This window comes from Glycine max, chromosome 2 (assembly GCF_000004515.6).
Source record: "Glycine max cultivar Williams 82 chromosome 2, Glycine_max_v4.0, whole genome shotgun sequence".
NCBI classification, from domain to species: domain Eukaryota; kingdom Viridiplantae; phylum Streptophyta; class Magnoliopsida; order Fabales; family Fabaceae; genus Glycine; species Glycine max.
The window spans coordinates 6,750,894-6,765,046 of NC_016089.4; the positions used below are offsets into that span (position 1 = coordinate 6,750,894).

General features: G+C 30.7%; 1 protein-coding gene across 2 annotated transcripts; it reads right to left on the bottom strand.

Annotated features, from left to right (window-relative positions):
• Positions 1-1,780: 1,780 nt before the first annotated feature.
• On the bottom strand, positions 1,781-9,827 carry LOC100801663 (type IV inositol polyphosphate 5-phosphatase 3). 2 transcript variants are annotated; one of them, XM_006574721.4, is made up of 11 exons: positions 9,184-9,827; positions 8,893-9,055; positions 8,568-8,624; positions 7,914-7,986; positions 7,681-7,785; positions 6,560-7,391; positions 5,635-5,819; positions 4,344-4,452; positions 3,730-3,869; positions 2,763-2,990; positions 1,781-2,100 (listed from the first exon to the last, which is right to left on the bottom strand). In XM_006574721.4, the coding sequence occupies exons 1-10, from the start codon at positions 9,217-9,219 to the stop codon at positions 2,771-2,773; spliced, it is 1,920 nt and encodes a 639-aa protein (XP_006574784.1). In that variant the 5' UTR covers positions 9,220-9,827; the 3' UTR covers positions 1,781-2,100; positions 2,763-2,770. The 2 variants fall into 2 exon arrangements, with proteins under 2 accessions (XP_006574784.1, XP_006574785.1); XM_006574722.4 differs by having other exon boundaries at positions 8,893-9,010; positions 9,184-9,826.
• Positions 9,828-14,153: the final 4,326 nt, after the last annotated feature.

The window sequence follows — 14,153 nt, forward strand, 5'->3', positions numbered from 1 at the left end:
TGTCCTAATATTGTAATTTTAGACATACACATGTTAGAAATGTATCTAGGACTAGGAATAGATTATTTTTTTCTAGTGTTGATAAAATTATGTTCCATTGAAATTGATATTAACTAAATTATTTCTATAATTTTTTTAGCATTTCGTTCTACTAAAATGTTCTACTATCATATGTATTATATGAATCATTGTTCTATTTAATATTCATGTTCTTGATTAAGTTGGTCTTATGCATTTGTATTTTATGTTTTGCAGAGTATACTAAATTACTTTGTTTTTGAATTATCTAAAATAATGTGGATAATGAGATTTTTAAATTCACATAAATATATTTAGTCTTAAATATATTTTTCACTCCTGCAATTTAATGTTTTTTTTATTTTTGTATGTGTAAAAACAATTGTTTTAATTCTTACAAAATATATCTATTTTATTTTTTTACTTAAAACATTAGATATTAGATAATACCTTGAACAGTAAAAAAAATGTTTTTAAAGTACATTAAAGATAAAAAAACACATTTTATAAAGATTAAAATAAAAAAAACTACAAAGGTGAAAATGAAAAAAACAATAAATTACATAGGAAAAAAAATATTTAAATCATATATTTATTTTCTTTATTTTTTGTAAGAATAGTAAATGTGTACTTTCCATTGTTCTCTAGCCACATACTTATCTGGGGTGATAATGTCACATCAGTAGGTAGTAGGAAAATGCTGCAAAAAAAAAATTCTTAGATAAAGAATAAAAGACACAATTATTTATTTGAATTTAACAATCTTAGATACGACCTCACCCTATGTAGGATAACATAGACAAGTGTCATGTATGTAGTTAACACTAAATCGAAAATGGGCGTTATCTTGTAATGTTTATTAGGTAGTTATGAATCATAATTTTTTTAATTGAATAAATGCTAGACACACAAGTGACAAATATGAAAGTAGGTTGGATCAAGTTTTGAAATTAGTTCAAAGAAATGCTCCACATAATAATCAAATGTTCTTTAGGGAGATATATAATTGGCTTCATAATTGGAAAGGAGAGCTTAAGGGTGAAAAAAAAAAGAAGGGAATAATTATGAGTTTAAATTTCTCCTACTGAAAAATTAAAAATCAATGAAATATAAACACCTCATTGAAATATATTGTTAATATCAATGAAAAAGTTAATTTTTCTTGCACATTCTTAATATGTATCAATACATGCTGGAATGCAACCTCATTCAAATGCAACCAATCAGTTCAAAAGTTTTAGTAAATGGAAAATTTAAATGTATTTCTCTTCCATGATGTGTAGCATAGTATTTAAATTTTAGCAAAGCTATATCTTATTGCAGCTTTAAATGAAAATTAAGTCAAAAGCAGGAGACAAACGACTTGGGCCGGCTAAACCATCCTAGACAGATATGCCCTTATTTATTTGGGTGTTGCTAGGTGCACCCAGTATTATTACTGGTGCACCCAGCACTTAAGGTAAAATGACAAAAATATCCTTGATCCGTAAGCCATTTAAGTTGATCCGTAAGGTTTTTATGGATCAAGTTGATCCGTAAGCCTTTTACGAATCAACTTGATCCGTAAACCTTTTACGGAACAATACGGATCAACTTGATCCATAGAAGTCTTACGGATCAAGTTGATCCGTATGCTTAATATCAACATATGAATCAACTTGATCCGTATCAATCTTACGGATCAAATTGATCCTTACGATTTACGGATCACCCTCACACACACCCATCACAAATGCGAAAAAACATAAGGACAGTTTTCGTATTTTAAAAAAATGCTGGGTGCACCTAGCAACACCCTATTTATTTTATGAACACATATGAAGCTCTTCCACTTAAAGATCTTACATACGATGGACACCTCAATCACATAATGTACATACACAGGATATAGCCAATCAAACAACTAGCTCTAAATCTTATTGGTAAAAGGCAAAATCAAATTACAAACAACTGCAGAAAGAAAAAAAAATGAATGAATCTAATTCTAGTAGTGGCAATGTGAGTGTTAGAAGTTGCAGCAGCTATCACTGATGCTCCCTGAAATTCTGCAAGTTAATCTCCTTTACAACTCATGATGTATCCCTGCACCAGAAAGTAGAATAGGATATTATATTTATTACATCAGGAGGAGCATGATTCCAGAGATGTTCAAATATTCAAATTGATAATATTGAGACTTAGACAAGTAATAGTTGATGCAATCAGATGGTAGCCACTGAGTTATAAAATATGAGTTTAATTACTCATTTGATCCTTATCTTCCGATATATAATTCTTGATGATATCAAATAATTCTTTTTTATACGTGTTGTAATTAGAAGAAATCACTTGTTTTTTTTTTTTACTTGAAATAGGAATCTATATCCATAAATATATGAGTCTTTCTTATCTGCATAATTGATAAAATTATAGGGATAACTCGCAGGTTATACCGATCAAATTACTTTTTTTTTTTCTTCTAATGTAAATCAAAATATAGGGATAACTCGCAGGTTATACCGATCAAATTACTTTTTTTTTTCTTCTAATGTAAATCAAAATGTTAGTGAAAATAAAAAGTAGCTACTGAAGTTGCTTTTTGCCAGGGTTATTATTCTCAAAACGATCCTTATAAAGCTACTGAAGTTGCTTTTTGCAAGGGTTATTATTCTCAAAACGAGTAAGGGGGTTGAATTGGGTGCGAATAATTCATTTGAAAATTATGCATGCAGACAAGTTTATACACGATATAAGAAGCAATTCACCTGTCCAGTTAAGCAGCTAAATTCCAATTACTTAAATTTGTTATGACTTGTTCATTTTCAATCTCTGCATCAGTGAAAGTTAGGGCTCTCTGTAGCTTCCTAGGAGAGAATATCTCAACTTCAACCATATATGTGGCGGTCACAGGTCTGTGATCGGAGAGTTTGAGCTCTGCCCTTTTGTAACTCAATAATCTCATTCCCTTGCCATATGAAAGAATACGATCACACCTGAAAAAGGTGATTACAAACACACAATTCATAAACCACGAAACCAGGTTTAAGGACATAATGAAGTCAAAACATTTTCAATAACCCCGTATCATAATTAGTGTATTCAATTTGAAGCATTTAGAATTTTTCAGAGGTCTCGAGTAAGACCCTGTGCATAAGTCTCCAAGTACCTGTGCAGATGTTTGTTTAAAACTTGTGATTGGCACAATTATAGTTAAATAGTAGTTCATGGCTTCATGCCAAAACTAATTAATGAATAGAATTGCAAGTCCAACAAAGTAAACATCCACTCCTTATTATCTTAAATTTGATTGATGACAATGATCAAATAAAAAAAACATCTAATCATTTGGTGGCTGATACATAAGTAGAGTCGTTAAGAAAATTTTGTTCTCTTCAAATTTTCAATAAAAAAAATATTAAGGTTAAAAAACTAATCAAATTTTGACTTTGGAAGTTGATAACTTTAAGATCTTGTCTCCTGTGAGGAAAGCTTGAATCATGCAACTTGTTTCCTACACCAGATACCTGATCTAAAACACCTCGTTTTTATTTTTAGGTGTGTATTCAAAGTGCATACAGTAAAATCAAGAATAAACACGGATACAGATAATGATTAATATTATATGTTCCTAAGAAATTTGAAAACATAAAAAAACAATGGTTTTAATAGATAAATAAACATAAAGGCGCAGAATTAGCAAACATGGAAGCAGAACCTCAGAAAAAAGCATACCATGCTGGTGAGCGCTTTCCAACCTTGGGATCCTCTCCATAATACTTATCTGAATTAACCTCATACTTATAAGTTGGTGGAAAGTTTAACACGCCTTCTGACCATCCTCCAAACACACCGTTCTTGAGTTCCCGTATGAGCTGTGTGATAATATGATGTCAATTTAATTTATTGAACAGCCAAATAATTTGCTAGGATCCAGTAAAGTAGTAAGAACAGTCGTAGAATTAGTTATAGTTGTTATTAGTACTTAGTTAAAAAATTGCCTCATGGGTTAGCTTAAATAGAAGGGAAATAGAAGGCGAGGCATTGTCTAAAATTATAATTTAAGTAATTCCTTACCTAGCAGTATTAGTGACTTGTAAATTTAGTATGAAATGAAAAAAAAATAACATTTGAATAGCAGCACAGGTTACCAAAATATTTTTACTATTACCCAACAGATAAAGGGATCAAAATATCTTTTCACAGAAACTTTTTTGACAAAATAATAAACCCTCTCAAGTTGGCTTGAACCAAACCAGGTTAGAAAACATCAGACTAGACCTTATTAATTGGACTCCAAAGGAATGTTCATGAGCACAAAATACAAAATGTAGGAATTGCTATAGTACCTGGTCTTTCTCAACCAATTTTGACCATTGCTTTTTTGAGATAAGATCTTTTGTTACCACATTTGATAAGTTGATACGATAATTCAGATCACCAAACCAAATTATTCGTCTGCAAATAAATTGAATTGATTAAGCAATTATAAACCACAGAACGTTTAAAGACAAAATTACAGTGACTAAACAGAAACAGAAGCTAAAAATGCTCCAACCAAGTGAATGAAACATGAGTTATTTGATAAGCACCCAAATACTTGAAGAACCCTCCCTTAAAAGTTATACAGCAGTTACATGTTTAGTAACAATTTTACAGTTATGAGTGTGTGTCCCTTATGTGAATGGCATGTCAGTTTCTGCATTCTATGCATGGATTGTATTTTGTGTGTGATTGGGAGGGGAAGACTTTGTTTGGGCTTAGGCCTGTGTATTGTGTACTGGTAGAGGTTACCTAATCTGTGATAGACATTGTTCTGTGTTCTTTTGCAGTCTGGTATCTGCTTTGACCTTTTATCAGGTTTAATCTAAAAAAATATATAAAAAACTTTTTAATCTGTGTTATTCTCTTGTGTCTAATGTTATACGAGTGACTCTGATGTTGGTGTTACAACTAGTGTCAAATAAGCAAACTTTTAGCAAACTTGCAACTCATTCATGGACATAAAAAATAAGTGTAGAAAAGAAGCCCATTGGCACACCATTGTGGAGTAATACAAAATAAATCCATAAGCCACTTAATATTTGCCTAAAGCTAAACACAAATGAAAAGGCAGCTCAATTGCAGAAAATACAGCATATTATGACACAAGATGGCAAAACAATACTATTTCTTAAATAAAAGTACTGTGCTAACTACTAATGCATAGTGAATACCTATTTAGCAGAGTTTGTTCACATTACAATTGTCAATAATAAATATACGTTAGATAAACGGGAGTCTAACTGATGTTAGTGCACCGATAATTTTGGCATGAGAGACCACAACCAGATAATTCATCAATAAGTTCCTTGTATTCTAATTTTAAAAATGTTAGCAACCACCTCATTCCATGTCAATCTCCATTTCCCATTACAAACATATTTTTTGGCCTAACATAGTTCAAAGACATAGAAAAGTGATAAACCCATAGAAATATAGCAACAAATAATTAAGCTAAAACATGAAGAAAGAAATCAAGGACTAGGCAATAATTCAATGCAAAAGTAAAACATACAATGTGGAAAAATGTACAACAGTTCTAATAACAAAGTAAAATAACAATTTAGTTTGTCATGGTATATTAAAGATTGCACTCACTCATGATCAAGGATTTTTTTGGGAAGTCCAATATAAGAAAGTGAATGAAAATGGGTTCTACGAAGTATGTCATGAACATCAGCATTTCTTTTAAGTTCGTCTCCTTCCTTTTCACCTGACGTAAGGTGAGTACATATGAAACAAAAAAACGTCTGATGTATGGACATGCTGACAGAGATTGATCCCTGAAAAATTGCAACAGTTTTAATAATCCAATGCAATATCGGTCAGATGGTCACTCTACATAATATTAACTATCACCAATAATACAATCAATCTAATTCAAAACCCACCATGAACTAAAACTTCATTATAATCATCATAAAAAATTATTTAAAACTTTAATAGGTGGATTAATTGCTAAGCAATTTATATTCATTTAGATAAATCAAAATAAATCCTTTAACTGAAGCTATTTAGGTTTGGAGAGGGCTATTTCCCCATTTTCCAGAATTTTGATCAAAATATGATTATTTAAAAGATAAAGAGGAGATTGATTTTATGCATGATTCAAAATAAATATCTTGACCAGAAAAGCATGAATATGGGTAGTTGATTTGTCATGAATTATAAGATAAAAATTATACTGAACAAGAGAAGCAGTGAGATGATAACAAGATCAGCAGGCAATGAGCAAATGAAATGTCAGCAAGCAAAAAGATGTTGAAAGGTAGAAGGAAAAAGGCAAAATAACATGCAAAAAGCCTGAGCTTATGTAGAACTGTGAAACAGATCTAGAGTATTTGAGTCCTTGATAGATAGCAAACAATATATAAGAACCTAATATCATTAGGATAATGCAGCAAATAGTATGACAATAAAAGGGAAAGTAAAGATGAATTATCACAATAATAGTACAACATAATGACAAAAAAAATATAATTTTAAGCAGTGGATAAAAATAATATGAAGAAAGGTAAAAGACCTTGTTACCAATATAGCCCATAACACCAACTCCAACAGTTGAAACCTTTAAATTCTGAATTTGTTTACGCAAGCTCCGACGAACCCAAACGGTGATGAAAATCCCAACCATTTGCTTGCTCACAATCCTTACATATGGTGATCTTCTTTTTCTCTTTATCAAAGCTTCAAGGTCAATTTCAGGAAGACCTACAATCCCCGGCATTTCATCCATAATTGACTTGAAAGAGTTGAATGTTTTGAACGACTTAGATGATTTAAAGGATTTGAGTGATTTAAAAGAAGTTGGTCTGTCCAAAACTCGCTGAGATAGCAGATGCAGTGGAGGCTCTGGCCAGCTCAAACCCATCCTTTCAGACCCACTAAGCATTCGAGTTAGTTTAGTGGCCTGGTGGGCAAATGGCGTGACCATGTTTTCTGAAAAACTGTGTTGCTTATCAAACATCTTTGGAAAAGAAAACTGCCTCTGTAAATCAGTTTTAACTGGCAAGCCGGAGTTTGCAATATCAGCAGCATCAGAAGCTAATAAATTTGTATTCACAGTTTCACCCATGAATGTTCCATCACAAATATTGTTTTCTTCATCCAAAGGATGGACTTCCTCACCAATGTCACTATCACTTTCAAGTAATATTTCTTCTTCTATATCAGGGATGTCATCTGATGGCTTAAATTTTGATGGAGATGGAGGGTCACTAAAGGATTTTATCTTTGGCATTTCAGGTCGGACTCTATTCAGTGTTTCTCGAATAATATTCTCCCATTTTGGAACAGGACGGGTATCTTCAGCACCAAATATGTTACCAGGGTTTAAGGGTACAATCTCTTGAAGACTGCAAGTGTAAAGCATTGTTTTATTCAAACAAATGGGATGAGTCTTGAAAGCATGAAATAGAAACAATTACAGTAGAAAATATTCTAAAATTAATTACAAAATGGCATCAGATGTATTGCATACACTACTGGAAGTGGAGAAAAAAGAAACTGATGATAAATACCAAAAGTCCATTCATCAATATACCAAGTCCAGCTTAACAAGGTGAACAAATAACAGTATTGACTTGATACTAATCATTATGTTCTTCAAGAAGTATTTTCAGTAACAATTGGTGAAGAATTTACCCGAGGACATAGATGTCAGCTGGTTCATTGACACCGAGCCAATCATCAATATCAAGATCGTCAGGTGGAAGCTTTCCTCCAACATTCCACGTCCCAACACATACCCTAGGAGGCAAATATACACCAGAATCCTTATTAAGATATAAATAATAAACTGTGCTTTTCACACTTTAAAACAATTGCAACTATTGTGCAGTCTTGCTTACTGAATAAACATGAGAATGGCATCTCACCTCAGCTCCTTTTTGTTTATATACTGAGATCTATAAGTTGATGACTTCTGCCTCCTTAACTTTGGAAGAAATTCTGTGATTCAATATAAATTTAGGCTAATACACGGACAGTAAATTTAAGCAACATATTAAACCTTCACAGTTTACACTTCACAGAGACTACTAAAATTATAAGTTAGAACTGGATGTTCATGGAGCTATTGATCTCTGCAGCATGCTAAGATTTTTTGTGATAATTTGCTTTCAGAAAAAGAAGAAAGTCTCCACAACAGGGATAATATTCTAAAGGTTTAAAATTTATGTTACACAGCATTGAACAATTTGATTTTGCATTAAAAAGTTGCAACTGTGTTTATTTTTCTGCAGTACATACTATTTAGCATACCTACTTTCAGTGACCTAACTCTATATCTATATTCGAATGCAAAAAATCAAATAATTTACATGTGGTCATCTACTACAGGGCAAATTATCCAAAGTGACAAAAAAGCATCAACAAATCCAGGCTTTAGAACTATAGATGTATCATTCTTAGTATTCACACCACTCAAAAGCCTTACTATGCCAGTCTTGAATGCGTGTTAGTGAAAATGAATAAAACTTTGCAATTCACAGCTGGTAAATAAGATCATCCCATACACCACAAAAAGTCACCTGTTGATTCAGATGAAGCTTCATCTTCATTTGCAAACCGCGACCGTCTTCCCCACTCTACATAGCACACCAAACACAAAGTGAGACTTCAACAGCCAAAAGACAAAATATATAATCAAATAAAGCCTAAAACTAAAACACCCAGAAACAACCCCAATTCAGAGTCTTTTTAGATCACTTCACAGTTCACAGTTAACTCGCCCATCCTATTGACCCCAATGCTCAACTTTCCCAATTCTAATCAAATCAACAAACTTCCCCAAAATTCAGAAACAAAACCACAAACATTCAAAATAACAACAAAATCACTCTTGCATAAACTCACCTTCATTGTCTGAACCACTTTCAGAATCATCATCATCATCAACAGGGTCAGCACTGTAATCAGACTCATAGCTCCCCATGTTAAGCCACTTGCGCATGACCACCCTTGCCCAGAAGAGCTGTATGCAGGACCAACCGAAACAACATATTTCAGCCCAACTTCTCTGCAAAATTTGCCTCACTTTCCCAAAATCAACAAAACCCCACAACACCAACAACCACAAGCACCACACACAAACAAAGAAACCATCACAGAGGGAGAGAGAGAGAGAGAGAGAGAGGGAAACAGTACCTGTTGGTGGTGTGGTGACCTATGATGATGCTTCATCACTGTTCAAAATGGGTACCAGAAACTAACAAGAGTGAGAAAAATGAAGATTGTTGAGTTGCCAATACACACTGAGGCAACAAAAGAATTTGCAGTTGGAGCTGAAAAAAAAGTTGCTCCTTTTTTTGCTGAAAGATTCTGGAGCTTTGACTGTGCAATTTTTAGTTGAGTTAGTAATTGGAGAATTTTAAGGGGACGGTTGAGAGAAAGTTTACATTTTTACAACAACAATTAAATAAATAAACAAATAAAGAACAAAATACATTGGGGTTTGACACAGAATTTTTTTAGCAAAAGCATGGTTATCAACGACATTTGACATGTTTTTATATGACGGCCATTAGTGGTGGTCCATCGATAATCCGAGGTCTCGATGGACGGTTAGACTGTTCAAAATTCATCATTCAACTATTACGCTTTCATAGAATTTTGGCTAAATGACCTTTTTTGCAGTCTATTTGGAATGATAATGCTTGCATTAGTGCAAGTCTTTTTTATATTTGTACATGGTGATAATTTTTTTTTTTATTCTTTATAGTCACAGTAACTTCATTTTTCTTAGTCCCTAAAATTTTAAATATTTCATTATTTTAACTCATATAATTGCATCCAAATCCTTAAAACCACTACAAAAATTCAAACTGTCTATTTTTTTTCAGTTTTAAAGGATCTAAATGTAACGATTTTAAGTAATTTTAGACAATAATAACCAAGAAGTTTTAAAAAGTTATATTATAAAGTTTAAAATAAGATATTTTAAAAGATAAAGTTGTTGTAACTACAACACCAAAATAATTAAACTTATGTTTTTTCTTTTTTTTTTTTGGTAATTTATTTTGTTCTTCTTTTGTAACATGTATAGCAATGGGATGAACATGATTAATGTCTATCTAGGAAAAGATGTTCGGATTACAGAAATTGTCATATATATATAAAGGAAATCTAATTAAAATACTGATAAAAGTGAAGTTTAATTGAATTCTTGAACTTGACCGGACAGAGTATCCAGGGAATTGAGTCATATATTTTAGTAGTAACAAATGGTATGTATAGTTAGTTAGTATCATTGTATGTGAATACACACAAGCAATCATAAATTTTAATTTTAATTGAAGATAGAAGTGAAGTTGAACTTGACCGGGTCGAGTATTCAGGGAATTGAGTCATAGTAAGTATATTGTTGTAATAAATGCTATGAAGTTAGTATCATTGTATGTGGATACACAAGCAATCATAAATTTTAACTAGACCACTAGACCATACAGTGAAAATAAGATCCTTCAAATTATATATATATATATATATGAATTATAAACATCCCAAAAAAAAATTAAAATTAAAATTAAAAGTAAACTTGCCGTGGTAACCACTATCATCAAGCAATACTTTTTATATCCAACTTGAAGGGTTGACGAAGAAAATGCCTCTTGTTCACGGCGCCTAATGAAGACCTCGCCATCTCAAGCTTCACTTTTATTTATTTGTTTTACCTTTTGTCTTTATATGCAGCAACTAAACCATTTGTTGAGTTTAGTAGTCTTGTTTTAATCTCTTTTTATTTAGTCAATTTTTGTTAGCATTCACTTTTACCAGTTTCTAAAGTTACTCTATGTCGTCTCGTCGCACAGATACAGCAAAACCCAACGAACATTACCAAATAGGGGATTATTACAATACGAGAAGCAAACAAATAATGGGGATTTGGACGGTGTTGAACCCAACTTTTTAATATCACTCCAGTAAGAAAACAAATCAATTAGAATATTAACAAGAATGAAAGAGTGATCATGATATCATGTATGCAAGTAGCACCTAATCTCACTACTATTGGTTCATATTGTAAAGGATATATATAATATAATTATCATCTTTTAAATCAATTAATCATAAACAATCACATAATAAAATTTAATATCACATTTTAACATATTTCAAGAATATCAAACCAATAAACATGACTATAACTTAAGTTAAATCAGCTTAAACAAAAGGCCAATTAGTAACATATATAATCTATAGGTGTAAAGCACAAGAAGGAATCAACAATGCATTGTTTTTTTTTTAGAATATTCTAACTGGTTAAAGAAAAGTATGCTAAGGGGATGGGGCAAACTGAGGAAGCATTTGAGGATAAAATAACTCTACAGCTAAAATAATAATAATTTATTAGTTAATAATATAACACACGCCAACCCATGGCCCACAGCTTGCAAGAAAGATTTGCAACGCGGAATTGCAAAAGTTTGGGAAAAGTTGGAGTTGAGTCATTGTTGATCATCATCACATCATATTATCCCAAAAAGGGGGTCACTCTACAATACACTTTTTTTTATTGTGGGGATACACGAATGAACACAATCAAACCTGCTGGACATTGCACATTACGTTTGTTTTCTCTAATTATCGTTTCTCCTTTTGGAATGAGTATGAATATATGGTCATTTTCACACAATGTGTAATTATAATTTTTAAAAAAAAAAATTGTTAACAACACACTTCTTAGCATTCTCTTTCTACGATGCAATCTGATTAAAATTTATGAAAAACTAAAAAAAGAGAGTAATATAAGATTTTCAAAGTTGTAATTTTTAATAAATTTCAATCAATAATAAAAAATAATATATATATAATATATCAAAAACTGTGTTTTTAGTTCTTACGATTTCTCTTAATCTTTTTTTTCTTGTGTTAATATCACATAATACCATGTTATGTAAAATTGTGTATCATGTCTCAAGTGGTGACTAGTGAATTGTGCATATGAATATATGATTGCATCCAAATTCTTTAAAAAAAATCAATAAAAACACCTATTGTTGTCGACAATTAATTACATATACTTTTGCATTTTGTGTACATATATACTAATTCCTTTCTCTTGCACTTTAGAGCTAAAGCAACAACCTCTTTATATTACGGAACATTTTTTACACAGGAAAGAAGTGATTTTCTAACTAAAAATGTTTTAAAAAATTATGATAATTATGTAATGAATTTTTATGAAAAATACTTGAAAATTTTAATTGTTATTCTCATTAAAAAAATATTTTTTTTTGTAAAATATTTTAAAAGAACTATACCGTGATTATATTTTATAAAAAAAAATATCTAATGCAATTCTATAATATAATTTTAATCACATTTCAACTGAACCTACGGTAATCAATACAATTTATATTTAAATAGTTGGTGGGCATCATACCAAACAATTTTCTGGATCGGAACAAGATTTTTGCATTCATAACTTAGTCCTGGGACATCAATTTTTCTCAAAATTGAAGTTTGAACCTAAAATGTTGCTATATGACTGAATGCTGCTACCCCAAGTGTCACACTCTGTTAAATATTCGGAGATTAGTATAAGAATCTTGACAATTGTAAACCTTGTACGAGAGCTGTGATTTGTTTTGTGTCTTTAACTTAGAAGGAGCTGGGATTCAAAAGTTCTTCGGATAATTTTATCTGGGTTTATATCGTTACTTTCTTTTAATGCTACTTATATAGTCTGTAAAGGCTAATTTAAATTTTGACAATTAAAGTTATTGTTTCCCACTTTAGATTGTAACATTAATATTGTTTTTTTTTTTAACAAAGTCTTCCTCCCTTATTTATTAACGTTTCTTATACAGGCGTACGTTGTACGTGAAATCTATTTTGAATCAACTATTTATATGGTTAATTTCTATAAGCAAATTGTAAATAGTTTTTTATATTTTAGTTAGCGTTTGTTGCTCAAATATATTATGATTATCATCATTTCAAATATACAATGTAACCGAGTCCAATTTTTATATGAACTCGCGCATAACATAATAATGATAGTTGCTATTAAAAAATATATGTGCTCATGATAAGATAATGAGAAAAAAGTTTGGTGATATTTATCTAGTAGCATAATTATATCTATCTTTAGTGTCCTATTCATTCGTTCTCCATATCTAAAATTTTGACAAACATATATATATATATATATATATATATATATATATATATATATAATTGCCGACAAAGCATAGAATTGATTCAAACCATGCATGATTAAACGCAAAAGGTGGCACCCTGAATAATTAAACCACCATCATAGATGCATGCATGTGATTATGTGAACGTTTGTTCTACACAATCATTGCCTCAAAAGCCATGTTTAACAAAGCTGAACAAATCTAGTTTCATGTAAAAATGATACCATTGTGTTTGTCTCGTACCTTATAACCAAGAAATGGAGCTCTATATGATTTGGTGTGGATAATTAGAAGATGCAAGGAAAAATAACGAAAATACTGTGGGCAGATATGTGAGGAATGAAAGTAAAAACACAAAAAGAGAGCTACTGAGATTTATATGTTTTTTTATAATAGTATTAATTAAGTAAATTGAAATCATATATATACGTAAATGTTTTTTTTTAAAACATTATATATATACGGTATAATACGTATTGTTTGAGTTTTGATTCAGATCGATTTTTTAATAAATAAAAATAATAGACACTAATCATTCATGAAAAATAAAGACTAATACTTGAAAAAAAAAAAGTGAACTATTGAATTAAAATTTAAAAGGGTGATCATAGAAAGTGGTACAGTTTATTTTCAATTAATATAGCTTTGCTGTCTTTATTAATAATAACGAACAGGATAATTGAAGGAGTCCAGCTCCCCAGAGTTTTTTTGTAAGAAAAAAAAGAAGAAGAAAGAAACATATAGAACATTATAGGGAGGAAAACATGAACCAAAACCATGATTTAGATTTAATATGCTAAAATTTAATTTTCTTCGTCTTATATTTTTATTTTTTAAAAAACTTAAAAATTTAGTTCTCCTATTTTTTTAAAAAAATTGTAATTTTAATATCATTTTTTAATTTCAGACTTGATTATGTATTTTTTTAATTATTTTTAATAAATTAAACATATTAGCAATTAGATGATTTAA